This window comes from Rhizophagus irregularis, chromosome 30 (genome assembly GCF_026210795.1).
Source record: "Rhizophagus irregularis chromosome 30, complete sequence".
Lineage (NCBI taxonomy): Eukaryota > Fungi > Glomeromycota > Glomeromycetes > Glomerales > Glomeraceae > Rhizophagus > Rhizophagus irregularis.
Genome location: NC_089458.1, coordinates 1,461,279 through 1,487,848, shown reverse-complemented (window position 1 = coordinate 1,487,848; position 26,570 = coordinate 1,461,279). Strand labels below are relative to the sequence as shown.

Sequence of the window (26,570 nt, the reverse complement as noted above, 5' to 3'; positions counted from 1 at the left end):
ATACCATTCACCATGATTTATATTTTTGGGTGTATTGATTGATACAAAGAAATAATCACCCTCAACATTATTAGAACGTTTAGTTAAATATTTTTTGATATCTGCAACAGGAGTATACAAGGACCCCGAATAATACTAATATAACTCACAAATGATCGGCATGCATTTACTATTAACTCTACGCAACTTTTTTTTCATAGTAACGCTACGCAAATCCAAATCTTAGTTCAAAAAAATTTTTGTTACTAATATAATTCATTTCACATTTTTTCTATTAAAATATTAATAAAATCATGCAAACCTCACCATTTTATATTAAAATAGTGTGTTTCACACTTTTTTCTATTAAAATATTAATAAAATGGTGCGAAAATTACCATTTATTTGTTAAAATGGTGTGTTTCGCACTTTTTCTATTAAAATATTAATAATATCATGCGAAACTCACCATTTATTTGTTAAAATAGTGCGTTTCGCACTTTTTTATAATAAAATATTAATAAAATGGTGCGAAACTCTCCATTTATTTGTCAAAATGGTGCGTTTCGCACTTTTTTATATTAAAATATTAATAAAATGGTGCGATACTCTCCATTTATTTGTCAACATAGTGCGTTTCGCACTTTTGTATATTAAAATATTAATAAAATGGTGCGAAACTCTCCATTTTTTTGTTAAAATGGTGTGTTTCGCACTTTTTTATATTAAAATATTAATAAAATGTGCGAAACTCCCGATTTTTTTGTTAAAATGGTGTATTTCGCACTTTTCTATTAAATTATTAATAAAATAGTGCGTTTCGCACTTTTTCTATTAAAATATTAATAAAATGGTAGGTTTCGCACTTTTTTATATTAAAATATTAATTAAATGGTGCGAAACTCACCAATTATTTATTAAAATTGTGCATTTCGCACTTTTTTCTATTAAAATGTTAATAAAATGGTGCGAAATTCACCATTTTTTGTTAAAGTAGTGCATTTCGCACTTTTTTTTTATTAAAAAATATTAAAATAATGCGAAATGCATTACTTTTTGTTACTATATACAATTAATTACCAAAATCCGTAATATTGCAAATTTCATAAATATATTACGGACCCATCCTTAATGGTTTTGCGCAACTTAATTTTTATCAATATTATACAATTGATCAACATATAATGCAATATATTTATAAACTCTACGCAAACGTGATATGTGAGTTATCCCAAAATTGACTGATCTACGCAAACTCAATTTATGGGTTTAAAAAGTAATTTCATATAAACTCTACGCAAACCTGTTTGTGAGTTATATCAGTATTATTCATTCCCAATAGATATATAAATGCTTTTCGATGTATCAGGTGGTATAAAACTAGTACCAGATACTGCATATGGATCTTTAATTCCTCCTGCGTGGTTCTTTTCTTTGGGTAATTCAAGCTTTATTCCACCATCATCCATCTCAATAATTTAAGAAGCTTTCAATCGTTTGGCATCACCACCTCTTAAACAGCACAATAAAGTTAACCATATCCACACTCTTCGCAGAAGACCTTTAGGAGTATCTGTTTTAGTGACAGGTGAGTTAAGTATAAATTTAATTTCATCAATTTCCAATGGATCTGATTGTTTTCGATTATTCTTCCCTTGATCAGCAATTGATTTCATACGACCATCTAAAGTTTTATGTAAACTTTTAAATTGAGAAATATCAAATAAATTCACAACTCTAATTTTCTCAAATATTTCAGATATTCCTCGTGCCAAGGCACAAAATCCAGTATAAAGAGATGATGCTTTATATTCATGGCCATTAGATTGTTGTATCTCAACTAAAAATTGTTCCAACTGATCAGATAATGTTTTATTATCCAGCTCAATAATTTCAATTGAATAACCACGAGCTTCACGAAATTTAATAAATAAACTCATCCACACATTGTTAGATTTGTCTGTATTTATATTTCTTGATGCGTTCTGAAATTCTAAAATCGTCTCTTTAGTTGATGAAACAAATCGGTTTGCCATTGTTTTTGCTTAAAACAAAGAAAAAGTTGAGTCATAAGAAAGGGAAAGTAAATAATATAAAAAATAAATTTAATAATGTAGCAGGAGAAGGATGAGTTGAATAATATCAGATATGGAAGAAAAAGAGAAGTGTGGGAAGAAAAATAGAAGCGTGAGAAGAAAATAAGACAAAAAAAGTTTAAAATAGTTAAAATAGTTAAATCACGTGCTATTTGATGAGTAACACGCTCCAGGGGATTACCCATTTATTTTATGGTGTGGAACATCATGGTTTTTTTCTCTTCGGGAAAAAAACCATAATATTCCCATCACCCTATGAAATAAATAATACGAATTTACTGATTCACTTGAAGTAATCCATCTAGTTATACAATACGATTTAAGACTACTACCGTCTTTAATGCCAGATTCTTTAATTAATTTTTAAAATTTACCATTTATAATTTAATATTTAAATATTTAATATTGAAATAAAAATTATTTGCAAGATTAATAATATCTCTTATTAGTCACGCATATGTGAAGTGCAAAAAAAGGTGGTTAATATATTTATTCTACGAAGTAGTCTATCAGTCAAATTGTGGCTGACTATATATCACATGCAATTAAATTAATACAATGTAATATATACTGAAGACCCCGAAAAATACATATGGAGGTCATAAATGATCAGAAAGATTTTGGCCTAAAATAAGCAACTTTTCAGAACCGGAATTATGATAATGCTGGCCTGTATCAAAACAGACAATAAAATTAGGCTGGCACTATCTAAAAAAGGTAAGATTTTCATGAAAATTTAGGTTCTTTTTAAGCAAACTCAAATGTGACCTTTTTATGTATTTTTCGGGGTCTTATGTATTGAACACTTTTAATTTTTAGATATTTTTATTAATAATCACTCTTACTTTTTTAATCTTAGCTGCATTATTTGATACTATTGTAGAAATCCAATCAGGTCCTATTTTTTCAATGATCTCTTCAATTTTTGAAGCTAAATACTTAGCGGTATGTGAATCCAATGATAAATCTGAGATATTCGTGATGAAATAAGAAGAATAAAATTTCAAATGGACTGATGATGTTTAGAAATAGTCAGAAGTCCATTTATCCAGAATTTTAACGATAAAAAAAATAAGAAATTTACAGTTAATATTATAATATAGTAGAAAAATAAAATAATATAAGTAATTACTTACTAAGAAGTCAAATTGTGCTGATTCATAATATCCTCATTCATCTTTACATAATTCAGTTTCAAGTAAATATCCAGATAAGTATTTCTGTATTGAAGGATCATATCCAGTATTTAGTTCTTTTAAAAGATTAATAAAAAAAGGGCTTTACAATTCTATATACCATTTCATGATAATTTCACAATAGCATGGTTGATTCAATTTATTTTTGCTTCTGAAAGGTTAGTTGAATTATAAAAAGCCATTATAGTAATTTAACTGACTATAGACTTATTATCAACCTTTCTTTTTTTGTTAGAGGTATTTTTCACAAATTCTAACTTTTTCCATATACAGTTAGACCTCTATATAATCACCTAATCAGTTCCGCAAAAATCAGTGACTACATAGAAGCTTTTACTATGATGTGATTATACAAAGGTTTTTTTATATAGTAATTATATATATTGGTATTTCCCAAAGGTGTGATTATATAGAAGAATTTTATATGATGTGACTATATGGGATGTGATTATATAGAGGTTTGACTGTATTCATGTAAAATAAAGTTGCAATACATTTAAATAATGATTTGCAAAATATTCCTCTAAGATAGGTGTTTCATTATGTTTTCATGTTTTTGAATAATATTTATACTCAGCTTCAAATTTTTCAGAAGAAACTGCAATTTTTTTAATGAAGTACTGCCAGAACCCGAACATTACTAAAACAACTCAGATCTTGTATAACTAAAATTTAAAAATGTGATATTTTGGTCAATATTATATCTAAAAAGATGAATAATATATCAAAATGTTCGTCTTGTTGAAACGAATCTAATATATCAAAGATACTTAAAATCCAATCACTGAATTCTGAGATAGCAAAATTTGAGGCTAAATTTACATATAACTTTATATATTTAGAACAGAAATTAATTATAAGGTTTATACAAATTCAGATCTGAATTTTTTTAGTAATATTCAGGTCCTGTACTGCCATATTAGTTCTAGAGATCATCTATCTGTGTATTTTTCCTTTTCAATTTTTTGAATTTCTAGATTGATAAGTATTATTAGATCCATTTAAAGAAATAATTTGTAAGAAAAATTAAAATATAAAAAAAAATATAAAAAAAATTTTTTTTAATAAAATAATTTTGCGTACTTTCTATTTATTATAAATAAATTTATATTTTTACAAATATATGTCATGCTAAGATTTGATCTGAATAATGCAAATAATATATTAATATATACTGAATATTAATAAATTTAATATAAAAAAACATATTTATTTAAAAATATAAATGTATAATATAACGAACCTGCTATTGTATTAAATAACGTAGTTTTTGCTCAGAAATTATTTTTGTTTAACTGCAAAGTCTATATGCAAATAGTTTTGACTGGTAGTCTGATATATTAAATAAAGTTAACATATACTGTATGTGTTGGCATTTGGCAGTGTTGCTAATGTAATGTATTGCTTAAGCAATATGAGCAATATTCCATTAAATTTAAAAGTATATTCAATAAATTTTTATATCAGATATTTAATATCCTGATTATATATCAAGATTATTAAGATTATCAAGATCATTGCATTTTTATTGGCTAAACATGTTACTACAGTTTCGCTATTTTGCATAGTTTCAACATTTTGATGTTGTTAAAATATTTTGTCACTAATTTAAACATTACTAAGTAAAGTTTGATATTTCGTGAAATTTCAAATGAGTTTTGCCTGGTAACTTTATAATGTCTGAAATTCTGTCTTTATAATATTACTTTATTACTATTATTTCTAATTGATGATTCTTCAGTAAATGAAATAATACTAATTAAAAATTTAATAAAAGAATTTCAAAACAAAGAGGAAATTTTAACAGAAATTGCTGAAACACACTGGTCGAAATCAAAACTTTCGACCGTTAAGAGCTTTCGGCATAATTTTTGCCGATTGGTCATGTGATTCGTCACATTTTTTGACCAATGGCAAAAATCGGTAAAATCAATGAAAAAAAATCGACCAATAACTTTTTGGTCGATATTTTGTAATTATGTATCACGTGCATTACACAATACTACTATATATTAATATTATTTAAACTTTTTTTTTCTCACACTTTCGTCTCCCCCCTTTCCACTCACTTTACTTTTCCACACACTCCTTCGTCACCCTTTCGTCTTCCCCCTTTCTACTCACTCTTTCGTCTCCCTTTCCCTCTCACTTTTTCGTCTTTCCCTTTCTTCTTTCTTTCGTCTATTCCCTCTTCCTTCTTTTTAGGTGACGCCTCAGCTCTTTGGATACGGTATTTCGGTAAGTTTTTAATTTTTTTTATTTCCCTTGTTTTCGCCTTAATAAACTAATTTCAAATTTTTTTTTTTTAGTTATTCGGCTTTTAGACGCGTGGGTACTTCGGTAGGAGAGTTAGATTTTTTTAAAAATTTTATTTAACGAAACGTTTACTAACGTTTTCATTCTTTTTTTTATAGGTTCAAGACGCCCTCGAAGTATAATAGATATTAGGGTTTAGGGCATAAATTGGTCGATGGTCCAATAAAGAATCATAGATTGAAGCATCTACCGAATCCAAAGGGGCATAAGCATTAGCAACGCTCAGGTAAAGAAGAAGATTCACTGGTGAAAGGCAGGTTAATAGGATCATAATTTTGAAAATGGTTAACAGCTTCAGACATAATGTCTTTCGCATCAGTGACCAAACGTGGTCGAGTAGGGTGATCAATAAATACACGATCTAAAACAATACATTTCTGGGTTCTAGAAAGGGATGAGTCAATAAAGGAAGAGATATCTGACTCAAAGTTCTCATTACATCTATCAATATGTGCAGTAATGGATATTTCTTGAAATTCACGTTCTTTCAAAACATGCAAACCACGCAACGTTTTAGAAATGTGAGAGAGAGAAGAAAATAAAGAGGCAAAGGAATCCGAGGTGCAAAAAGCTAGCAAATTCGGTAAAGGAGGAGCGTCCACAAAAATACTTTTGTATCGAGCAAGGATAGCGGCAAGTCTTGGAAGATAATGCGACCATTTGGATTCGTGCACAAAGGAAAAATCATCAGGTCGTCGAGTAAGAGACCGTATGGTGGCAGTAACTTTCGTAACAAAGCGATAATCTTGAGTAAGCAAATCCAAGTCCTTTGGGACCTTGGGAGTGAATTGATTTGAGACATGACTATTAGGGAGAATCTTGATCGCAGCCTTAACAATCCGAGAATGAAGAAATTCACATTTTCGATTCAGATGCCAAGACTTAAAATCATCAAGAGAAACATCACAAAAGGAGTCTAATAGAGTGGAAAAATCATCCCATTGAGAAGCAGACACAAAATCCAGCGTGAAAACTCTACGACGATTTCGGTTGAGCTGTTTAGCACGAGCGCGCTTGGTGAAAGAAAAGATTAAGGATGCATCAAAATAAGAGATGACCGGTAAATTTCGAAGTTGGGTTAATTTTGAAACTTTAAAAAAAATGATTTACTAATCGTTTCTTTCTTCTTTTTGTAGTCTTTCACTTCAGGCTGATGGATCAGGTAAGTTTCGAAATATTTCAAAACTTTTTGAGATTTTTTTTTATAAAAGAATCGGTTTGCTAACTGTTTCTTTATTTTTTTTGTAGATTCTTCTTCGTACTATTATTGAGAAATAGACGTGTAAGTTTCGATGTGTGTTTCAAAACTTTATTTTTTATTATTATTAAAGAAACGGACTAACCGTTTTCTTTATTTTTTTTTTTGTAGGTTTTCATTAACGAATTGGGGGTAAGGGGGTAAGTTTCGAATATATTTTGAAACTTTGTGATTTTTTTTATCGAAGAAACATTAAACTAATTGTTTCTTCTTTTTTTTTATAGATTTCCCACTTCGGACTTTATTGGATGGGCGGGTAAGTTTCGAATTTTTCGAAACTTCAAGTTTTTATTAAAGAAACGAACTAACCGTTTCTTTTTTTTATTTGTAGGTTTCCATTAACGAATTGGGGGTAAGTTTCGATATTTCGAAACTTTATTTTTTTTTATCGAAGAAACATTAAACTAATTGTTTCTTCTTTTTTTTTGTAGATTTCCCCTTCGGACTTTTTATTGGATGGGTAAGTTTCAAATTTTTTGAAACTTCATTTTTTATTATTATTAAAGAAACGAACTAACCGTTTCTTTTTTTTTGTAGGTTTCCATTATCGATTTGGGGGTAAGTTTCGATATTTCGAAACTTTATTTTTTTTTATCGAAGAAACATTAAACTAATTGTTTCTTCTTTTTTGTGATTTCCTCTTGGACTTTATTGGATTGTGTAAGTTTCAAATTTTTCAAAACTTCAGTTTTTATTATTATTAAAGAAATGAATCTTACCGTTTTCTTTTACTTTTTTTGTAGGTTTCCCTTCAGATTTTATCAAATCGGGTAAGTTTCTTTTGAAACTTCAATTTTTTTATTTAAAAAATAGGTTACTAACCGTTTCCTCCTTTTTTTTGTAGGGTTTCTACGGATTTTTATCAGGTTAGGTGAGGATGATGGGTGGATGGTGGATGGTGGATGGTGTATATAGATGATAGATAGCTATATATTAATTTAATATGTAATTTTTAATAAAACGAATTAATAAAATTTAATTAATAAATTATTATAAAATTAAAATCAGTAATCAGTTAAATGTACAAAAATCGTTAATAAATTATTAGGTTTATTAACAATCGTCAATTTGATTTTACCGATTTGTTGCCAATTTTACTGATCGATTTGTTGACAAGTGGCAGGCGTTACGGTGCAAATCGTTTATAAAATTAGTTGCCGATTTTTTTGGTACTAATCGGCTAAGATCAGACCAAATTTCGTCTAACATTCGGCAATTTAAAATTTTGCCAAAATGGACTATTCCGACCAGTGACAATATATAGAAAATATTGCAAGTTTAAATTTATAAAATAATATGAATAAGGATTTATTAATAGATGCTTGTAAATAAATAACAAATTTATTTAATTATATATATTTATAATAGCAGGTTTATCTTAATATATTAGATAACAATGGTAAAATAATTTTTAATTTATTATTTAAACATTGAAAATATCACAAGACTTATAGTCTTATACTTTGAAAAAAATGGTCTGGTTACAATTTTAAGAAAGAGACTATAATTTATTAAAATTAATCTATCTATTACTAGTAAAATAGTTGTATAAGAAAACTAAAACTAATTGGTAATAAACTGAAATTTTGGCAAAAAGAATTTAGGACAAGTATTACTATTGAGCTTTATAATTTAAAAAGTTTATTAAAATTGAATTACTGAATGTTAAAAAAATAAATTGCAAAAAATAATTTTAAATTTTAGTAAAAAGGTATGATTTTAATAAAAAATACTTTATAACTATATATTAGATTTTTAAAATCTTTATTTAAATAAATCAAATTTATATAATATAATCTATTGGTTTTTTGTTTTATTTATCAAGATTATATAAAAAATCATATAATTGTATTATTTTAGAATTTGGATTACTTTTATTTTTTATTTACTTCTTTAGTATAACTACAAATCACCTATCTATCTTTAACTATAAAGTCTATAAATTAAGAATATACCAATTAAATATGTAATTAGTAATAAATAAATAGTTCACTAACAGATAGAATATGTATGGGATTTCTTAAAATAATAAATAGTATAGAATTTAAAAAAATAATAATGTAGAAAATATATTCAATTGTTTGTTTTTTTTATTTCTAATGAATTTCATATATTTTGCAAAAAATAATAATATACAAAAGATTTTATTAATAATGATAACTATTTAAATTATTCTAATTTACCTTTTTTTAAAAGTAATGTAATTAATGATATTGATTTAAGTATAAATTTTTATAATTTGTGAGATATATACTACTATTATAAAAAATAATCTTTTGGGTTCAAATTACATTTCTTTACATTAAATACTGATGCTTATTTTTAATATTATTTAACCCATATATGATAATAATTTAATATAACAGCCTATTTTTACTATTGATGTTTAATAAGACAACTAGCCAATTCGTATATATTAATTAATATAATAATTAATACTTATTCATAAATAATCATCATCATTATCTGAATTTAATGAATCATATGATTCTTCAGATATATAATTCTCTAATTCTTCTATAGGATGATTAATTGTTCTAGTTATAAAGGTTTTAAATTAGTTAAATTAGTGCAAAATGAGATAAATCAATGAACTAATTATATCGATAAACTTACCTAATTGTTTCCTTTTTATCTACAGTCATTTGTTCAAATTTTTCAGATAACGTGTGTATTTGAAATTTCTAACATTTAAAATATATTAGAAATGTTTATAAAATGAATATTCCAAACATAATCAAGACAAATAAAACCTGTCGTAGCTTCTCTTGATGCTTTTGCAACTTAATTGATTCTTCAATTGAGATTTGATTTGTTTTGACACTTGAACTGTAATATCGACCATTCTTTTTATTTACAAGTGAGGCTGGAGTTATCGCATAAGATTTTTTGTTATTATCATCAATGCTCATCTTGCTTACTAAATCTTCCAATTCATTAATAGGATTTGAAAGCATTGATTTATGTTTCTCAAGTAATTCGTTTATAAGAATATTTCTTTCCCGAAGTTTCTGTCCTTTATCTGGCAGCTTTGAAATAATATCCCTGTAAATAGTAAAATGAAAGTATAAAATCATAAATATTCTAAAAAAAAAAATCAAACTAATAAAAAAAAGGTATATTACTCATTTTCAAGCAATTTGTTGTTTTTATCTAACTTTTCTCTCAGCTCCTTTGGTGTACAAGCTGTAAGTTCTTTTATATCATTAGCATTTTTGGCTTTTGTATTAAATATAGATCGTTGTGTTGAAGACGATCCCTTATTGTATGAGATAGATTTCGGAACTTCTACCATTTCAAAAGAGATTTGAGCTAAGTATTTTTTTTGTGACTAATTTAAACCATACCTTTCTTCGGCGGTGACATTTTCGAAAAGGGGTGTATTTATTTAGAACGGAGGAAAATTATATATATATAACAGACAAAGGATTATGTAATCGAACGAAAGATCGACAACAATTGCTAATTCGATTTTGAAATGTATTTATTATGAACTAAATAGGTATTTTTTGACGCAATTTAGATGCGTTTTATATGATCACGTGAAATTTATTGTTTACAGTAGGATCGGCAAACGGGAGCTGCTTAAATTATCACATAATAATTTTTATAGGTTTTATTTACGCATCCAAGAACTATTAGGCTACTAACCAACTACAAAATTTAACTATTTGTCAACTGTTTTTCATATAATTTTTCTTGTTTTTCTGTTTGCCATATTTGATACTTCAAAAGATAAAATAATGATAGCATCTTTTTAGCGATGGCTTTTCTATATAATATTTATTTTGCAAATATATAATTTTTTTTACTATGTATATGTATCAAGTTTTTTTGGCTTTTATATTCTTTAATTTTTATTTAATTTATTCCTTCCTTTTATTGTATTTGGAAGTTAATTTATAAATTTGTTTCTTTGTACCTCTAATTTGTCTATATAACTAATATAAGTATAAAAATAAATAGTAATACATTCAATGTTATCTTTATTTTTCAACTTCTTTTATAAAAGAATACTGTATAAATAGTATTTAAACTAGAACTCTAAATCTGATCCAATGAGTTAAATAACCTAACAGGTTAGTCCACTAATATTAACCTCAAATGAATTTAATACATTATTTGATTTTGCAATATTAATTAATGAAAATCAGACTATAATGTTAGAAAAAAACAATGTTTTACATGAATATTATAAAATTTGAGAAAAAAAAATGAATTTATATTGCTATTTTATTCAACCTGTTAATAATTGATATTATATCAACAGTTATCAATTTTCAAAAAATACATGCCTGAAATAAATCATTGTTTCTTTAAGTAAGGGTGGAGTGATTTTACTTTCAACTTGCGTGACAAACCTAAAGTAGGTGCTTTACTTAAGGGTCCTTTGGAAACCATTTGGTTAACAAATATAAATAGAAAACAAGATATCTAAACTATTACTAACCAGAAAAAGGCTTTGAATCTAAATAATTAAAAAGTAATTATTATTTTTTCTTTTTTTAATATTTGATGTATTTGCGTATCACTTTTCTTACCAGAAGTAAACTTTGGTGTTAGAGGATTTGATTTCCCTATTGCTTTCCTCTGTTGTAAAGGAGAAATTCAATAAAATTTCAATTATTTAGATTCATTAGGCATTTACTTACCTTTAATCCTCCCAAGGCGTTTTTAGTTTGAAGTGGTGTAGAAATATTTGTTGTTTTCATTGTTGAGACAATTTGTTTCTTGTCCTTGCGTTTTTTAGCTCCGTCATTTTCTTTTGCCGGTGCCGACTTTTCTTTTCTTCCCGTATTTAGACTCTTCTTTTTTGATTTACTTTTACAACCTTCTTCATAATCACTTCCATCATCAGTATCATCAAAAGCAAATGTATCATCGTCTGTATCATCATTTAGTTTTACAGCCGGCGTTTTTTTGTTTTGTTTGTCTTGAAGTTTAAAGTTGTTATCACTTTCTAAGTTCTTGTCTAAATCGGGAGGATCGCTTAATTCGCCATCGTCAAATAAATCTGCCAGATCAATAGGACATATTAATAGAAATTTACCGTAAATAGGATAAATTATACGAAAATGGTAATTACCGTCGCCTTTAACACTATCAATAGTAGGCGTTTTTTCTACAATAACTACCATATTTACTTCTTGGGCCCCTTCATATCTCTCATTAAGTTCACTTTCTTTATTATCTTTGTTTGATGTTCTAACGTTAATGAAATAAGGATATGAAATAATTCTGTGGTAATTAATAATAATTATTATTAATTATTATACTTGCCCAGATTTATTTTTACCCAAACTTAGTTTTTTCTTTTTCTTCGTTTGGGCATGTTCCAATGAAGCCACGTTCTCGCCATTACGAGGCGTTTTTTGGGTGGACATACGTGGTGAACCTTGTAAAGAGTCTTATATATTATATAAGTTAAAACCGCGTCGTAAACTAGTTTGGCGTATTTATACACGTATTTTCTCCATTCTACTTACTATAATCTGGAGAATTTAAGTTATTAACAGCGCCAGTTGGGGTAACGTAGTTGTCGTTGTAATCAACACATTTCCGTTTTCTTTAAAATAACAAGGAAAATGTATAAACACGTCGAGTAGGAACATTTGGATTAAAAAGAAAGAATACATAAATACATTTCTGCTACCTTGTTGATCTTCTGACTGACTCCATATCTTGTAAATATGAAAATAAAGCACGAAGGTTTTAGAGTAGTTTGAGTAATACTCGTGTCAACTTGATATTAAAGCAACTTTACGCGTTCTTTGATGACTATTCCTGTGTATCACATATGCAGGTCGAAAGTGACACAGATAAAAGTTGATTTATTTAAAGCATTAGGTATATGACGCGTTTGTAGCAAACTTTACGCGTTTTTCTCATAAAACAATAAAGGTATGTCTTCTCTGTCTATTGAAATAGCTTTAAAGGGGATGGAAGCTTTTAGGCACATTCTTCAGCTAAATTCGCGGCTGAATTATGAGCAAGGTTCGAATAAGAATGGTACGCACGTATTGTTTAATATTTCTCTCAACGAAAATATAAAATAAAATTTGGGATTATAGTATGATGACAATTCGATATTTAATTGTTTAGGCCAATTTTCAGACAGTTTCGTTGGTGGTTTTACGGAAATTTTATTTAATGGAAAAGAGCCTATTAAAGCAGCTAAAATTAGATATGACGATTATGATAGAAATCTTAAAAAAGTGGATTGTAAGATCGATGTATGAATTAAAATAACTTTCTCTTAAACAATAGTCATGTATTTGTTGATAGATATTTATTTTGTCGTATTTTCTTTTAGAATTTTCATTTTCAAATGAATGAATTTACTGTAAATGACCTTTATAATTTTATTGAAGATACATATGACGAAGACGATACTTATCAGTAAGGTTTCTTTTAATAGATCCAAAAGCTTTGGTTTTGCGTATAAATAAAAAAATGATAAAAAGTGCAGACAGTTCAAAATATTTCTTTTAATAACAGATTCTTGAAATCACGCATATCAGGGTTGCCAACGGCTTTAGTCTTTGGAGGCATATATAGCATTTATTTGTTTAGTTTTATTAGTAAACTCAAATCGATATGCTAATTTATTTTTTTTAAATAGGCTCACATGAAAATTTTTTTGAAAGTTTCGCTCGTGATTTATCTGGAAATCATCAAATTCGAGCCGTGTTGATCGATTCAACGCGCGTTTTAAAACTAGAAGACCTATTAACTTACACAATTAGACGTTTTCGATATGAAAATGGATATTCTTCTATAGATGGTTGTGAAAACAATAATGAAATAAATTATAATGATGATGAAGAAACAGTTAAAGATGAGGAAGAAATAATAGAAGATTTCATTGATGAAAATCAATATGACAAAAATATTGATGATGATAATATGTATTTAGAAGAGGTTAGAAACTGATAAATATCTTTTCTTTAACAAAATAATGTACGTCGTTTACGTTTTGTTCTTATCGAAAATCAAGGAAATTGGCGGAAGTAATGATGACACTCCTCTTTCAATCGAAAATGTAGTAAGTATACTTTACATGCTTGAGATAGTTTGCTTTGAATGATGACCAATGGATTTCCTTTTGTTTCAGATTGATATTGAATCTTTGGTACAATGGTACGATAGTAATGCCAAAATATCCGGTAAATGTTGTTATCATTTTATCTGTGTGTCATTAAATATTCCGATTTTCAAGAAAATATTTTTTCGTCATAGGTCTTAGATCTTTACCGAAGTTGGTTATCGTGATTTACAATTTCGATTTATTAGATCCCGTGATAATGGAAAAATATATTTATATCCTCAAGTAAATAAATCGTATTTATTTTGCGTTATATTTTTATTTAATATGAAATCTTAATGTTTAACTTATTTATATAGTGAATATAAAGATCGAATTCCTATTGTATTACTATTGGGAATTTCCTCAGTATATAGAGGCGTTGATGCTATTCATGAGAGATATTCGTATTCTGTGGAACGCTTGCTTAAGTTCAAAGAGTTTTATTTGTCAGATAGTATACACGATTTTGATGAACTCATAACTAGGGTGAAGTTAAAATATATTTCTATTTATTTCGCATTAATCTTTTTATGTTCTAATCAACTCTTTTCATTTATAGTTCTTCATCTGTAATCATTTTGGGGTCAAAGTCGGTATAAAAGTATATAATTTTCTAAATGATATATATGGACGACTCAAAATTTCACTTAAATATTTTGAACTTTCTATCAAGGTATATTATAATCATTCATTATTCGATATTTATTTTTTGAGTTAAATTATTAATTATTAATTCGATTTTAGCATATTATAAATTACTATTTCTACTCGAACCCCTTAAGTATACTTACAACTATCGATCTGGAAAATATTTCACCAAGAATTAGCTTATTGAATGAATATCATGTGGAAATGATACGTGTGCAACTTTCATTCAGAAGGTAGTTCTCATTTTATCGAATTTTATGTTATAATATTATCGTTATTAATTAATTATTTATTTGGATTATAGATTTGTGGAGAATTTCATTAACGAGCACGATCAGCCAGAGATCGCACGTTGTTTACTTGAAGATGATAATTTTGTCAAATCTATATTACCAGTCATTTTGCGAGACATGAGAAATTATCATCAAAATTTCGCCGTAGCATTTGAAATTGTTCATAGTTTGCAGAGATATGTTGATCCAAAATTAATTAAAGCAAAGTATGAATTATATTCTTACGCGTTAAAACATCCTGGTTTGGGCGAACACAAGCATGTTCAGTATTTGCTATACGAATTTAAGTAAGTGCTTTAATTTTTAACTTGTGAACGAATATAGATTAGAATTAACTATTTTATAACAGAAAACTGAAGTCACAAGAGCTTAAACACTTCCTCAACCATTTTCAAAACGTTCTTGAACAAAATCTTGAAAAGGCAGAATGTGCAAGGTCAGAAATTCAAAAATTACGTGAATTTCATGAACGATTAGAACAGATTGAGGCTTTATCACAACATTCGATAAGATCACCAAAGAAAATTAAAAAGCAAAAAAGCTCTACTTCTGAAATATACAACACTTCCATACCAAAATCGGATATATCATCTTCATCTTCACAAGAATTTACCGATCAATTTACTAAATTGATTACTAGCATCTTCGAATATTTACAAGTTTTTTTCAAGTAAAGTTTATAAAATCTTTCGATTTCTTTTTAAATCCAATTGTCGCCAATTTATTAATATTTTATAATAGGGTAAAACTTCGTCATTATTCAACAAATACCCTTTATGAAATTTTTTACTGGGAAGAATCTCATTCTCTTGAAAGTGTAAGTAATTTTTTAAATAAAGAGCTTGAAGATCAAAACCCATTAGTAATTCGGATTATGATTTTTGGTTTAGTTATTTCTCCCAGAAATTCGTAAATCGATTGTTACGGCGCTTAGAAGACCAAAACAATATCTCAATTGTAAATGTTGTCCTGATGAGTCTGATGACGATGACGATGAAATAGACCCTGCAGGAAAAATTTTATATACTCAAGATGATAGATGTATATTATATAAATTACTTGTAGGGTTCGGTAAATTTATTCATACAGATGACTTGTTAGAAAGTTTTGAAAATATTATAAAGAAAGAGAACAGAGATATTACAAATGATGAAACAAAGTAAGTTATTATTACTTATTATTTTATAAAAAAAAAAAGAAATAACGTATACTATTTGTGTTTATGTTATATTAGGGAAAGATTTTACAAAGCTACTGAAACGCTTAAAATTATTGGAGTAATTGCTGATGCTGGAAAGAAAGGTTACATAAGAAAAATGATTTGGGGAAATTTTTGAACAAGACGAAAACTAAATTTGTCTTAAATATGTCTATTAAACACAAATGTATAAAAATTGAGGATTTAAAATTAAACATGATCCTAATTCATTTAATACAATATTAAAATTATTAAACAAAAATAAAGTATCGATAATTAAATCCGGACAATTGAAAACCCAACTCAGAAAAGCCCATTATATTGATAATCTATACTTTGTAAAATTCAAAAAAAAAAAATAAATATTTCTTTTAGTGCATAATTATATATCATACTGCTCATCGTAATAATAAATGAAGCCAATATTTTAAATATCTCAATGTTCTTCTGCTGCACTCTTTTTAGGAACTATTAGAGGATGAAGCTGAGACAAATAAGTAATTGCCCACCTATAAATTTAATCAAAAGTCGGAATTTTTAGCAATTTTCAAATAGTAAATTACAAACTAAAGAAACAAACAGGATCTCGTCGATAACTTTCTTTTTAATCTGAGATTTTAAAATGTAGAGTTAAAATGTATAAATAAACTTACATCAAATAAATACAAATTAAAGTTAATATGATAGATGTTCGAATCGTCCTATTGTAAAAACAGATAAATGCGCTTACTATTAAATTTTGAAAGTAATACACAACTATAAAAATTAAAGAATATGTACGTTTGGTTTGGTCCTTTGGGAACAACAATGTAAGAAATGGCAACAAGACCTGCAATAGCACAACCGACCCAAACGATGTTAAAACCGCTCATTGTTGTTAATCCTAAATAAACTAATAAACTTTTTCGTGTATAAAAAAAGATTGTTTTATTTAGTGTTCGAATGTTTTTATTTAGTGCTAGATATCTGGGCTATTTATCTGAAAATTGTTGATCAAATCTCACAATATCAGCTGTAGATTATCAAAAACGCCCGACTATATGTTATTTCATTAAAACATTTAATAGTGCAGAAAATTTATTTTAAAATTTGGAATAAAAATTTTATATAGGATACAATATATATATATATATATTTTTAATATAGAGATTTTTAATATAGAGATGAAAAATAAAATATTCTTTCAAACAAAATATACTTTTTATTTCTTTGATTTAATCTTTCTCACATAAAATTCAAGCTCTTTTCCTTCAAGAATATACCCATCAGCACGACCGCTTTGACCTGGTCGAGAAGATATTATAGCTAAAAAATAAAATAAAGTTGATTTATGCTTATAATTAAATATACACTTCGAAATCAACATCTAGCAAATTATACATACCGTATAAACGACCAGTAACAAACTGATCCTCCAAAGCACCATCAACTTTAGCTTCCTCCTTACGAGAATCTACCTTTCGTTGGACATGATTGGACCGCTTTTTATTCAATTCATCTGATTCAATCTGTTTATAAATAATTTATTATATTAACGAACGTAACTAACGAATTAAATGAAATGTTTTTCATGTACAATTGGAGCATCCGATAAATATGGATAACTTTAGCATCTAATTGTAATTCATTAAGAAAAATAAAAAAGCATTTTGTAAAGAAATTAAATAATAATAATAATAAATTCTCACTTGGCCTTCTTTCTTCTTTTTGCGACCGATAGGTTGAGCATAATGAGCTTCATACCATTGTCTAAAAGGAGTAGCATCAATTTGAATAACGGCTCCTTTCACGAGAGTATTGGTTCGAACCAATTCGTTGTTTGAAGAGTTATAAACAACAGCCAGGAGTCTTGTTTTTTTGGAAATACTCTCCGATCCCCAAGAAAAGCTTCCAGAATCCAGACGAAGAGCACGAAACTTTTTGTTCCCGCCACGAACACGAACTTCATGGATGCGTTTAGGACCAAGCTTTGTATTACCAGGTTGACGACCCAATTCAAATTTTCTTTTTTTACGATACTGAGCTCGCTTAGCACCGGTATGCGAACGCTTGTGGCGGGAGTCTCTGCTGATACCTATTCAGGTGTTATAATCGGATCACGCAAATAATTAGGGTATTTCCTTACAACTATTTTCAAACTATAAATAGTTCAAATATATTATAATTATTTGTCTTTCGATAATCGTAATAGAAAATTACATAAACTACATAAACTTCAATGTGTTGTATCGAAAGTTAAGAAATATTCGATACATCCAAATATAACTTTGGATATAATCAATATGGATGGATAAAGGATAACTAACCCATGTTGCCTAATTTTCAAATTTGCGAAGAGGGAGAACTATTGATCAGAAAGATATGATCTTTAAAATTTTTTTAATGAACCCGATAAGAATTTCTACCCGATTTCTAAGTGTCCGGTAAATCATCCGTCGATCAGAAGCAAATTCTAAAAGTCGTCATAACAAAAAAATCTTTTATATAGGCCATCCATCTTCAAATACGGGATATAAGTGGAAGCCATTTTTTCGCTTTCGTTCAGCGCAGGAAGTTTAATTTTCCCCTGCTTGGCCGTTCTTAGCCATGGCTCCATTTTATCAACGTCCCGAAAATGCTCTTAAAAGAGCAGAAGGTATTTATCTTTATAAACACGATCTAATTAGTTTTCGGGTTTTTCTTTTATTGGTCAATTTCGCATTTAATTGCTGAAATAAAGCACTGTCATAATTGAGAGTGTGGGCTTGATTAAGTGTGATTATTTAGATAAATCTTTTGTTTGGTGAATAAATCACCCAAGATCAATGAAAACAAAGATAAATTAAAATATCTTCATTTATTAACGTATCTTTTTATAATCGAATTATTTTTCATTGTAAAATCAATGGATTAAATTATAATAGAGTTAATTGCGGTTGGTCAAAATGTGGCCGCTCTCCAATCTCTTCACGAAATTGTTATTTCCAAGCGGTCACGCAACACGCCTCTCGTTGCATTAGAGCCAATAATGCTCCGATTCGTAGAACTATGCGTAAATTTGAGGAAAGGAAAAACTGCCAAAGAAGGCTTACATCAATACAAAAATATCTCGCAAAATACCAGTGTTGCAACTATTGAGGTAAGTGGATTGCAAGACTTGTTTCTCCTTATTAATTATTCGTTTGAAATTAACTATATTACAAATGTTGATAATACTGTATTAAATAAATATAAATCTTTTTCATCTATTTTTTCTTTGCCATAATTTTAAAAAATTTTTCGTGTAGCTTGTTATTAAAAAATTTATTGAACTTTCTGAGGAGAAGGTGACTGCAGCTCAAGCAAAAGCTGATCAGATTACTTTAGATGCTATTGATGACCTTGAGGCATCTGAAACCCCAGAGTCAATTATGTTAAGTACAGTGAGTGGTGAACAGAGTAAGGATAGGACGGATAGGGCCGTTGTCACTCCTTGGCTAAAGTTTTTGTGGGAAGCATACAGGACTGTTTTAGATATTTTAAGAAATAATGCCCGCTTGGAGATATTATATCAAGTATGTGAACTTATGACCTTTATTACATTAAATATTGCAACTTATTATACTATTTACAAATTTAAATTTACATTTATAAATAGCAAACGGCACATCAAGCATTCCAATTTTGCCTTAAGTATACTCGAAAAACTGAATTTCGTCGTCTTTGCGATCTTCTTCGTAATCATCTTCAGAATATTGCAAAATACGCACATCAACAACATTCCATAAATCTGAATGAGCCCGAAAGTCTTCAACGTCACTTGGATACTAGGTTTAATCAATTGAACGCAGCTGTTGAACTAGAATTATGGCAAGAAGCATTTAGATCCGTTGAAGATATTCATAATTTATTATCAATGTCAAAAAGGCCAGCAAAGCCTGTTATGATGGCTAATTATTATGACAAATTGACAAAGATATTTTTGGTTAGCGAAAATTATTTGTTCCACGCTGCTGCTTGGAACAGATATTATACTTTAGTTAGAGCTCAGAATAAAGCTTTAACCGATGAAGAAAATACTCGAATGGCTTCTTTTGTCTTATTATCCGCTCTTGCTATTCCTGTTATTACCAGTTCAAAGACTCGTTTACTTGAAATTGACGATAATAAAAGTAAAACTCATAAACTTGCCGCTTTATTAGGAATGAGTCGTTCACCAACTAGATCTGGATTATTAAAAGAAGCTGTGAGTATTTAACTCATTTGTGCTTAAAATTTCTGAATTCTGGCATTATTAATTAATTTTATTATATAGCTCAACAAAAATATTCTGCGACGTGTGCGTCCTGAATTAAAAGACCTCTACAACATCTTAGAAGTCCAATTTCATCCTTTATCAATTTGTAAAAAGATTGAACCAATTATGACTCATCTTGCTCAAGATTCCGAGATGGCCAAATATGTGAAGCCTTTACATCAGGTCATTTTGACTCGTCTCTTCCAACAACTTTCTCAAGTTTATGATACTGTTAAACTTGAGTTTGTTATCAATCTCGCTTCTTTTGCACCTCCTTATAATTATGATGCCGCTACTATTGAAAAATTTATTATGAATGGTTGTAAGAAAGGAGAGCTTTCGATTAGAATTGATCATTCTACAAAAAGTTTGACATTCGAAACCGATCTTTTTGCGGCTTCTAAAAATGCTGATGCAGACGGTGCTAAGTTACAAGCTTCACCTGCTGATAGAATGCGGGATCAACTTTCAAAGCTTGCAAAATGTTTTTATACTACTGTTCATATGATAGACCCTACCATAATTCAAACCAAAAAAGAAGCAAGGGCTCAAGCTATATCACGTGCTTTAGCTGGTATGGAGGAGGAACATAATAATGCTCTTGCACGTAAAGCTATTATTGAGCGCAGAAGGGAACTAGTAGAGACATTATTAGTACGTAAAGAAAAGGAAGAACAAAGAGAACGAGCTATTCGTAAAAAGCAAAGGGATGAAGAATTAAAACAACGACAAATGGAGGATGCTAAGAGACGTGAAATAGAGAGGAAAAAACGTGAAATTGATGCTATTCATAAGGAGGAAGCTCGTAAAATAGCAGAGTCTCTGAAGGCTAAAAATTTTAATATTCAGATTGAAGTAAATCAAAATAGCTTCTTTTTATTCAAACATGTTTGTTTGTTTTACTTATTTATTTTTATCTTATTTATTAAAGGATTTGGAGAATTTGGACACAGACAGTTTGGTTCAACTCCAAGTTGCACAGCTTGAAAAGGAAAAACGAGAGCTAAATGAACGGCTTAGAGCTACTGCTAAACGCATGGACCATCTTGAACGCGCTTACCGTAAAGAAGAAATTCCTCTACTTGAAAAAGATTATGAGCGACAGATGAAAGCAGACAAAGCTTATCATGAGGCTGCTCGTAAATTACAACTTGAAATGTCTGCTACTAAGCATATCGAGGATCTAAAGGTGAAAGCGAGATTAATGAGAATCTTGCCAGATTATCAAAAACATCGTAATGAAATTGAAAGCAAACGATCTGAAGAGTTTGAACAACGTAGAAGTACTGCTCAAGCCAAAATTGAAGAAGAAAAAGAGAGACGACGACAATTATATAGAACTAAAAAAGAGGAAGAAAGAAAAAGAAAAGAAGCGGAAGAGGAGACAAAGAAAAGGGAAGAAGAAGAAGAGCTGCGTCAAAAAGAAGGTATATGAATCTGTAAAATGATTATTACGCAAATTAATTTATAAATTCACTTTCGCCCTCGTAATTTTTAGCCGAAGAACGTGCTGCACAAGAACGTATTGCAGATGAAGAGGCCAGGCAGAAGTAACGATTAATTAATGTCAAACTTTTTTTTTTTTCATAAAACATTTGACCAACTTTATAAATTAATAGGAAACTTGATGAACAAGCTGCCAAACAGCGTGAAGCAGAACGTTTGGCCGAAGAAAAAATAAAACAGCGTGATCGTGAAGCAGAACAAAGAAGAATTGAAGAGAGAGAACGTGAAAGAGAACGAGAAAAAGAGCGAGATGAAATCGCTCGACGGGGAACGGGTGGTGGCTATGTTCCTCCGAATAAACGCACTACATCTACTACATCTACTACATCTACTACATCTGAAACTACAAGTTGGCGTCGTCCTACTGAACAAACTAGTCGTGAAGAGAGTAGTGCCTGGTCAAGTTCGTGGCGTCGAAGCGGATCAGGGCGAGGTACTGTTCCTGAAGATGGATCACGACCAGAATGGCGTAGATCTGATTCTGGGCGTGTCGTTAATGAAGACAGTGAAAAGCGAAGAATCGAGCCTTCACGACGTACTACGGCCGAAGAAACGGAATGGCGTCGGTCAGATTCGGGGCGAGGTTCAACAAGTGAAGAAAAATCTTGGCGTCGGTCGTACCGTGAGGAATCCAGTTCTAAACAAGAAGGTTCATGGAGACGTGGTGGTCCGCTACCATCAGATCGTGGAGAACGTTCAACAAAGAGCCGTGAAGATTCTTGGAGAAAAGACACTGATGATTCAGAAACATCCCCCTCATCATCTCGGGGGCCAACACGTATTTTGAAATCAGAGGGTAGCTGGAGGTCACGTGCTAAACAAACAGAATCTTCAGGAATGGAAAGCACTGCATCTGGGCTTTGGACAACTACCTTACAGGAACAAAAATTAGATGATCAAGATGATCAATATCATGATGAGCCCGAAGAGGATCAAACGATGTCTCCTGAGCGTGATGAATCATTGGCTAGATCTGAAAACAATTCTAAAACACCAGTTTCATCGGGTAAACCCATTGAACCGGATGATGATGACGGTTTTATCCCGGTTAAAAGCAAGCGACGTGGTAAAAATCAAACTGGGTCCGGGCAAGATTTGGAATAAAAAGACTTCGATGATTCAATAGCAGTTGTAAAAAGTTTTTTCTTTTTTTATTCTCATTTATTTTTATATTTTATTTTTTATTTTATTGGAATTCGTGTTAGCGGTATAGCAATTTAAAAAATGAACGAAAATATATGTATATATTTATATTAAAAAGCTGAAAATTTTCCTCCATACAATATAATAGCAAAATTATCCTTCTGTAATTTGGCAGTCTTTGAATAATAAAAATATCATTTTATAATTTGAAATGGTCTTTTTTCTAATATAAAATTTATCAGTTTAAACTTTCGGACAGATAGAACAGATAGAGATACTGAATTTGGTTCTAAGTTTATATTAAAACTTTTAAATTTTTGGCTAATACTTAAAATCTTGTTGGCCAATAGTAGACTTCCACTTAGCCATAAAATACCCTAGAATTTTTCCCAAAATATTTGTTACTTGCAGGGGTATATAAATTGTATTGTCAGAAAAATCTTTGCATATACCGATATAAAAGATCTATAACATGTCAGAACCAACTAAAGCTCAAATCGATGAAATATTCAAAAAATTAATTTCGGATAGGGCGAATAAAGTACAATTCACTTTAAATAATAACATACACTTATGTAAGCATAATTAATATTGATCCCACTTTTAGGTGTGTTTCGATTGTCAGGCCAAAAATCCTTCCTGGTCAAGTGTTAGCTTTGGGATATATCTCTGCTTGGATTGTTCTTCGGTACATAGAAACCTTGGGGTTCACATCAGTTTTGTGAGGTATGATATAGATTTGGGTAATTTTTAATGCGTACGACATTATTTGTTACATTTCAATTAACGATTTTAATTATAAATTAATCAGATCAATTTCGTTAGATTCATGGACATGGGATCAGTTACGAATTATGAAAGTTGGAGGCAATCAAGCATTTAAGGAATATATTATTCATACTGCTAAACGTCCTGAATTATTGAATAAGGATGCAAAATCAAGATATAGTTCTGATGTTGCAAGTAAGTACAAGAAAGTAGTTGAAGCCCGAGCTAAGGATGATGCTTTGAAGTAAGTCGCAGATTCAGTTAATTATTGTTTAATCCTGTCTATATATAGTTTAATACATTATTTATTATACAACTTTCCTACGCAGAAATCCCGTTTTTACTATCGAACATCATGAATGGGAACAGACTAATAATGTAAAAAAAGAGGATAACTTTTTTGATTCTTTTGTTCAAGAAAACGATGAAAAACCATCATCACCAGAAAATCTCACCAGTGCCAATATTAAAACAACTACTTCAAATGGGCCTATTTTAGTAAAATCAAAGGCAACTACAAGATCTAATATTTCAGCTCGTGGGAAAGGACCCAAAAAATCAAAAATGGGTTTGGGTGCGGTAAAACTTCAAAAAGTTGATATTGAAGAAGCTGAGCAAAAAGCCAAAGAAGAGGAAGAATTGATTAATTCTTTAGCAAGAAGTGAAGAAGAAATTGATACTGGATCAAACCGCAAATCAGAAGATCGATGGTCTTTTAGTTCCCGTTTAATGTACAATGATAGTACACAATCTACATCAGGAGTTGGATTAGATACTGATGATAAAAGAAAAAGTGAAGATATTGAGAGACTCGGTATGGGTTTCTCAAGACTAGGATTTGGTACTGTTCCGAGTAGTTCCAAATCATCATCTACAAAGATTGAAGAATCTACTAATTCACGATATGTTGGATTTGGCTCTATTAATACGAATGATTCAAGTAGTCAAGTTCAAAATGGTAAATTTTCTTTATTTTCTTCCTTATTGACTTCTATAGCTTATGTGCCTTGTCCTATATATTATTAGATTCTATGGATAATAGTTATGCTCGTCAAAAATTTGGAAATCAAAAATCTATTTCTTCAGATCAATATTTTGGTCGTAATAGTTATGATCCAGATGCTTTACCAGCTGCCTCAGATCGTTTAAGACAATTTGAAGGTGCTAGTTCTATATCTTCTAACCAATATTTTGGTCGAGAAGATAACGAAGTTTCTCAAAGAGAGAGCCTCGATCTAACTGGAATAGAAGTAAATGCAAGAGATTTTGCACGTAAATTTATTGGACAAGCTACTTCTGATTATGAGAGTATTAAAGGTGTTGTTGAAAAAGGTAGTGAAAAATTGAAAGATTATTTATCTGATATACAGGTTAGTAAATTATAATTTATTAATTATTTAAACTATAACGTTCTAATTTTAAATTTAATTTTTAGAATCGTGTTAATTATTAGATTATGTAATAAATTCTTTATGATTCTCACATAGATAATTAGTGTGTATTTTTTAGTATAATTTGATCGTTTTAGTTTTGAGATTTGTCTTCTGCTTACTATGTTCTTTATGGACATTTATTTATCAAAAAGGCGATAGACATTTTAATATTTTATGAGTTAATAAATTTTTAGATTAATATATTTTTAACATAAATTGATAAACTAATGTGCTTGATTTATAGTGAGAAATATAGTATCTTAAGCTTGTACTTGCAAAGGAAATTGATATACAGTATATACCAAACTCAGCTAGGCGAGTAAAAGAAATTCCCAAGATATCGGAAGACCCGGAAACTTATATGCGAACTCGAACTCCCCGGTAAGCCTAAGGGTATTTATGTCCAGTTTTTAAGATAATCTTATATGCAAACCATCTAATGCATTTTTCGCGAAAGTAAAAATGAAATCAAAAGCTATAATCAAGACTAAAAAAAATAAAGGAAAATCAAAAGAGATTAGCAACTTTGAATTACCAACGAAAAAAACGAAATTTTGACTTAGTAAAATCTTTTAGACCTTCCCTTTATTAGAATAAAAATTCAAATAAAAGCTATATTAAAGAAGTTATTTGTAGTGGTTCTAATTTCGAGCATATAGGGATAAAAACTTTGATTATTCATGTAAAAAAGTAATACTGAGTTGTCAAGCTAGCCAAGTTTATAGCGTACTAAAATATTTTTCAAAAACAATTAGCAAGGAAATTATTTCCGAACAAATTTCAGTCATAAAAATTTATTAAATGCTTTAGAAGTAGCATTAATTTTATTTATTTATTTTTTGTAAGAAATCAAAATTATTATCTACTTAAAATACTTTTATTTATAGAAACTTTCAACAACTCAAAACACTGGCCACTTTGGTAAATGAAAATAAGATTTATATGGTTTAGTTAACAGAATGTGATCAAAAAGTCTTTAAAGAATTAGCTGAATTAATGTTACAAATAAAGGCTTAGAAGCGAGAGGCAAACGCAAAAGGGGTAGAGCACTTATATACCTTTTTGATTTATTATTTGAATGCAGCCGTGAATACCAAATTTTTAAAAATAGCGAAATTGATTAAGACATTGGTCGAATGATGAAGAAATTGGAGATGCAATTAGAATAGTACATAAGTACATTCAAATGCATTATCTTTTATGAAGTATCTTGAGATTAGGCAACAACAGAAAAAAATACCAATAACAAATATTATCCTTGATTCAAATTATGACTAGGAGTATTAATTGCGAATTCATAATTTTGAAGGTACTATTTCTGAAGTTACAAGGCTATGTAATTAGACGAAACTTTAAAGTAATGTTTAGTAATGATCAAAAGAGTCGTTGCATCT

The 26,570-nt window shown here is 29.2% G+C and overlaps 8 protein-coding genes across 9 annotated transcripts; 3 read left to right on the top strand and 5 right to left on the bottom strand.

The window, feature by feature from the left end:
- Window positions 1–1,457: 1,457 nt before the first annotated feature.
- Window positions 1,458–2,015, bottom strand: OCT59_021759 (uncharacterized protein; the record flags this gene model as incomplete). The annotated part of the gene is made up of 1 exon (XM_025310824.1): window positions 1,458–2,015. One exon carries the CDS (start codon window positions 2,013–2,015, stop codon window positions 1,458–1,460), a length of 558 nt encoding a protein of 185 aa, XP_025178286.1.
- A 6,946-nt stretch (window positions 2,016–8,961) lies between these two features.
- Window positions 8,962–10,309, bottom strand: OCT59_021758 (uncharacterized protein). 2 transcript variants are annotated; one of them, XM_066146723.1, is made up of 5 exons: window positions 10,193–10,309; window positions 9,971–10,064; window positions 9,599–9,890; window positions 9,462–9,529; window positions 8,963–9,382 (listed from the first exon to the last, which is right to left on the bottom strand). In XM_066146723.1, the coding sequence occupies exons 1-5, from the start codon at window positions 10,209–10,211 to the stop codon at window positions 9,289–9,291; spliced, it is 567 nt and encodes a 188-aa protein (XP_066005831.1). In that variant the 5' UTR covers window positions 10,212–10,309; the 3' UTR covers window positions 8,963–9,288. The 2 variants fall into 2 exon arrangements, with proteins under 2 accessions (XP_066005830.1, XP_066005831.1); XM_066146722.1 differs by having other exon boundaries at window positions 8,962–9,382; window positions 9,971–10,309.
- An 841-nt stretch (window positions 10,310–11,150) lies between these two features.
- OCT59_021757 (uncharacterized protein) lies at window positions 11,151–12,524 on the bottom strand (the record flags this gene model as incomplete). The annotated part of the gene is made up of 8 exons (XM_025317441.2): window positions 11,151–11,233; window positions 11,296–11,313; window positions 11,387–11,435; window positions 11,498–11,859; window positions 11,932–12,050; window positions 12,126–12,252; window positions 12,332–12,411; window positions 12,499–12,524. 8 exons carry the CDS (start codon window positions 12,522–12,524, stop codon window positions 11,151–11,153), a joined length of 864 nt encoding a protein of 287 aa, XP_025178284.1.
- A 224-nt stretch (window positions 12,525–12,748) lies between these two features.
- On the top strand, window positions 12,749–16,423 carry OCT59_021756 (uncharacterized protein; the record flags this gene model as incomplete). The annotated part of the gene is made up of 16 exons (XM_066146721.1): window positions 12,749–12,854; window positions 12,948–13,078; window positions 13,159–13,244; window positions 13,344–13,393; window positions 13,468–13,766; window positions 13,843–13,890; window positions 13,960–14,011; window positions 14,085–14,175; window positions 14,250–14,418; window positions 14,492–14,605; window positions 14,677–14,813; window positions 14,885–15,160; window positions 15,223–15,543; window positions 15,615–15,690; window positions 15,764–16,032; window positions 16,108–16,423. 16 exons carry the CDS (start codon window positions 12,749–12,751, stop codon window positions 16,208–16,210), a joined length of 2,328 nt encoding a protein of 775 aa, XP_066005829.1. The 3' UTR covers window positions 16,211–16,423.
- OCT59_021755 (H(+)-transporting V0 sector ATPase subunit e) lies at window positions 15,865–17,019 on the bottom strand. The gene is made up of 3 exons (XM_025317438.2): window positions 16,852–17,019; window positions 16,725–16,772; window positions 15,865–16,580 (listed from the first exon to the last, which is right to left on the bottom strand). Exons 1-3 carry the CDS (start codon window positions 16,941–16,943, stop codon window positions 16,508–16,510), a joined length of 213 nt encoding a protein of 70 aa, XP_025178281.1. The 5' UTR covers window positions 16,944–17,019; the 3' UTR covers window positions 15,865–16,507.
- A 93-nt stretch (window positions 17,020–17,112) lies between these two features.
- OCT59_021754 (40S ribosomal protein eS8) lies at window positions 17,113–18,451 on the bottom strand. Its single transcript, XM_025317437.2, has 4 exons — window positions 18,378–18,451; window positions 17,760–18,145; window positions 17,456–17,579; window positions 17,113–17,376 (listed from the first exon to the last, which is right to left on the bottom strand). The coding sequence occupies exons 1-4, from the start codon at window positions 18,379–18,381 to the stop codon at window positions 17,273–17,275; spliced, it is 618 nt and encodes a 205-aa protein (XP_025178280.1). The 5' UTR covers window positions 18,382–18,451; the 3' UTR covers window positions 17,113–17,272.
- Window positions 18,452–18,553: 102 nt separating this feature from the next.
- On the top strand, window positions 18,554–23,187 carry OCT59_021753 (uncharacterized protein). Its single transcript, XM_025317436.2, has 8 exons — window positions 18,554–18,706; window positions 18,975–19,189; window positions 19,338–19,604; window positions 19,688–20,275; window positions 20,345–21,181; window positions 21,258–21,753; window positions 21,825–21,876; window positions 21,946–23,187. The coding sequence occupies exons 1-8, from the start codon at window positions 18,658–18,660 to the stop codon at window positions 22,934–22,936; spliced, it is 3,495 nt and encodes a 1,164-aa protein (XP_025178279.1). The 5' UTR covers window positions 18,554–18,657; the 3' UTR covers window positions 22,937–23,187.
- A 260-nt stretch (window positions 23,188–23,447) lies between these two features.
- OCT59_021752 (uncharacterized protein) lies at window positions 23,448–25,389 on the top strand (the record flags this gene model as incomplete). Its single annotated transcript, XM_025326019.2, has 6 exons — window positions 23,448–23,516; window positions 23,583–23,701; window positions 23,787–23,987; window positions 24,073–24,701; window positions 24,770–25,113; window positions 25,179–25,389. 6 exons carry the CDS (start codon window positions 23,448–23,450, stop codon window positions 25,194–25,196), a joined length of 1,380 nt encoding a protein of 459 aa, XP_025178278.1. The 3' UTR covers window positions 25,197–25,389.
- Between the last annotated feature and the right edge of the window lie 1,181 nt (window positions 25,390–26,570).

Bases quoted from the DNA above. Each gene is read 5' to 3' on its own strand.
- OCT59_021758 (XM_066146722.1), bottom strand. From the start codon at position 10,140: ATGGTAGAAGTTCCGAAATCTATCTCATACAATAAGGGATCGTCTTCA. The intron at 9,530-9,598 runs GTTTTATTTGTC...TTTAAATGTTAG, and splicing joins ATCAAGAGAAGCTACGACAG to AAATTTCAAATACACACGTT. The intron at 9,383-9,461 runs GTAAGTTTATCG...CTTTATAACTAG, and splicing joins GATAAAAAGGAAACAATTAG to AACAATTAATCATCCTATAG.
- OCT59_021755 (XM_025317438.2), bottom strand. From the start codon at position 16,943: ATGAGCGGTTTTAACATCGTTTGGGTCGGTTGTGCTATTGCAGGTCTT. The intron at 16,773-16,851 runs GTACATATTCTT...TTTTTACAATAG, and splicing joins CCCAAAGGACCAAACCAAAC to GACGATTCGAACATCTATCA. The intron at 16,581-16,724 runs GTAAGTTTATTT...TTAAATTTATAG, and splicing joins TTAATTTGTATTTATTTGAT to GTGGGCAATTACTTATTTGT.
- OCT59_021754 (XM_025317437.2), bottom strand. The intron at 17,580-17,759 runs GTGAGAATTTAT...ATTTATAAACAG, and splicing joins AAAAGAAGAAAGAAGGCCAA to ATTGAATCAGATGAATTGAA. The intron at 17,377-17,455 runs GTATGTATAATT...TTTATTTTTTAG, and splicing joins TGTTACTGGTCGTTTATACG to CTATAATATCTTCTCGACCA.
- OCT59_021753 (XM_025317436.2), top strand. From the start codon at position 18,658: ATGGCTCCATTTTATCAACGTCCCGAAAATGCTCTTAAAAGAGCAGAA. The intron at 19,605-19,687 runs GTATGTGAACTT...ATTTATAAATAG, and splicing joins GCTTGGAGATATTATATCAA to CAAACGGCACATCAAGCATT. The intron at 21,182-21,257 runs GTAAATCAAAAT...TATTTATTAAAG, and splicing joins ATTTTAATATTCAGATTGAA to GATTTGGAGAATTTGGACAC.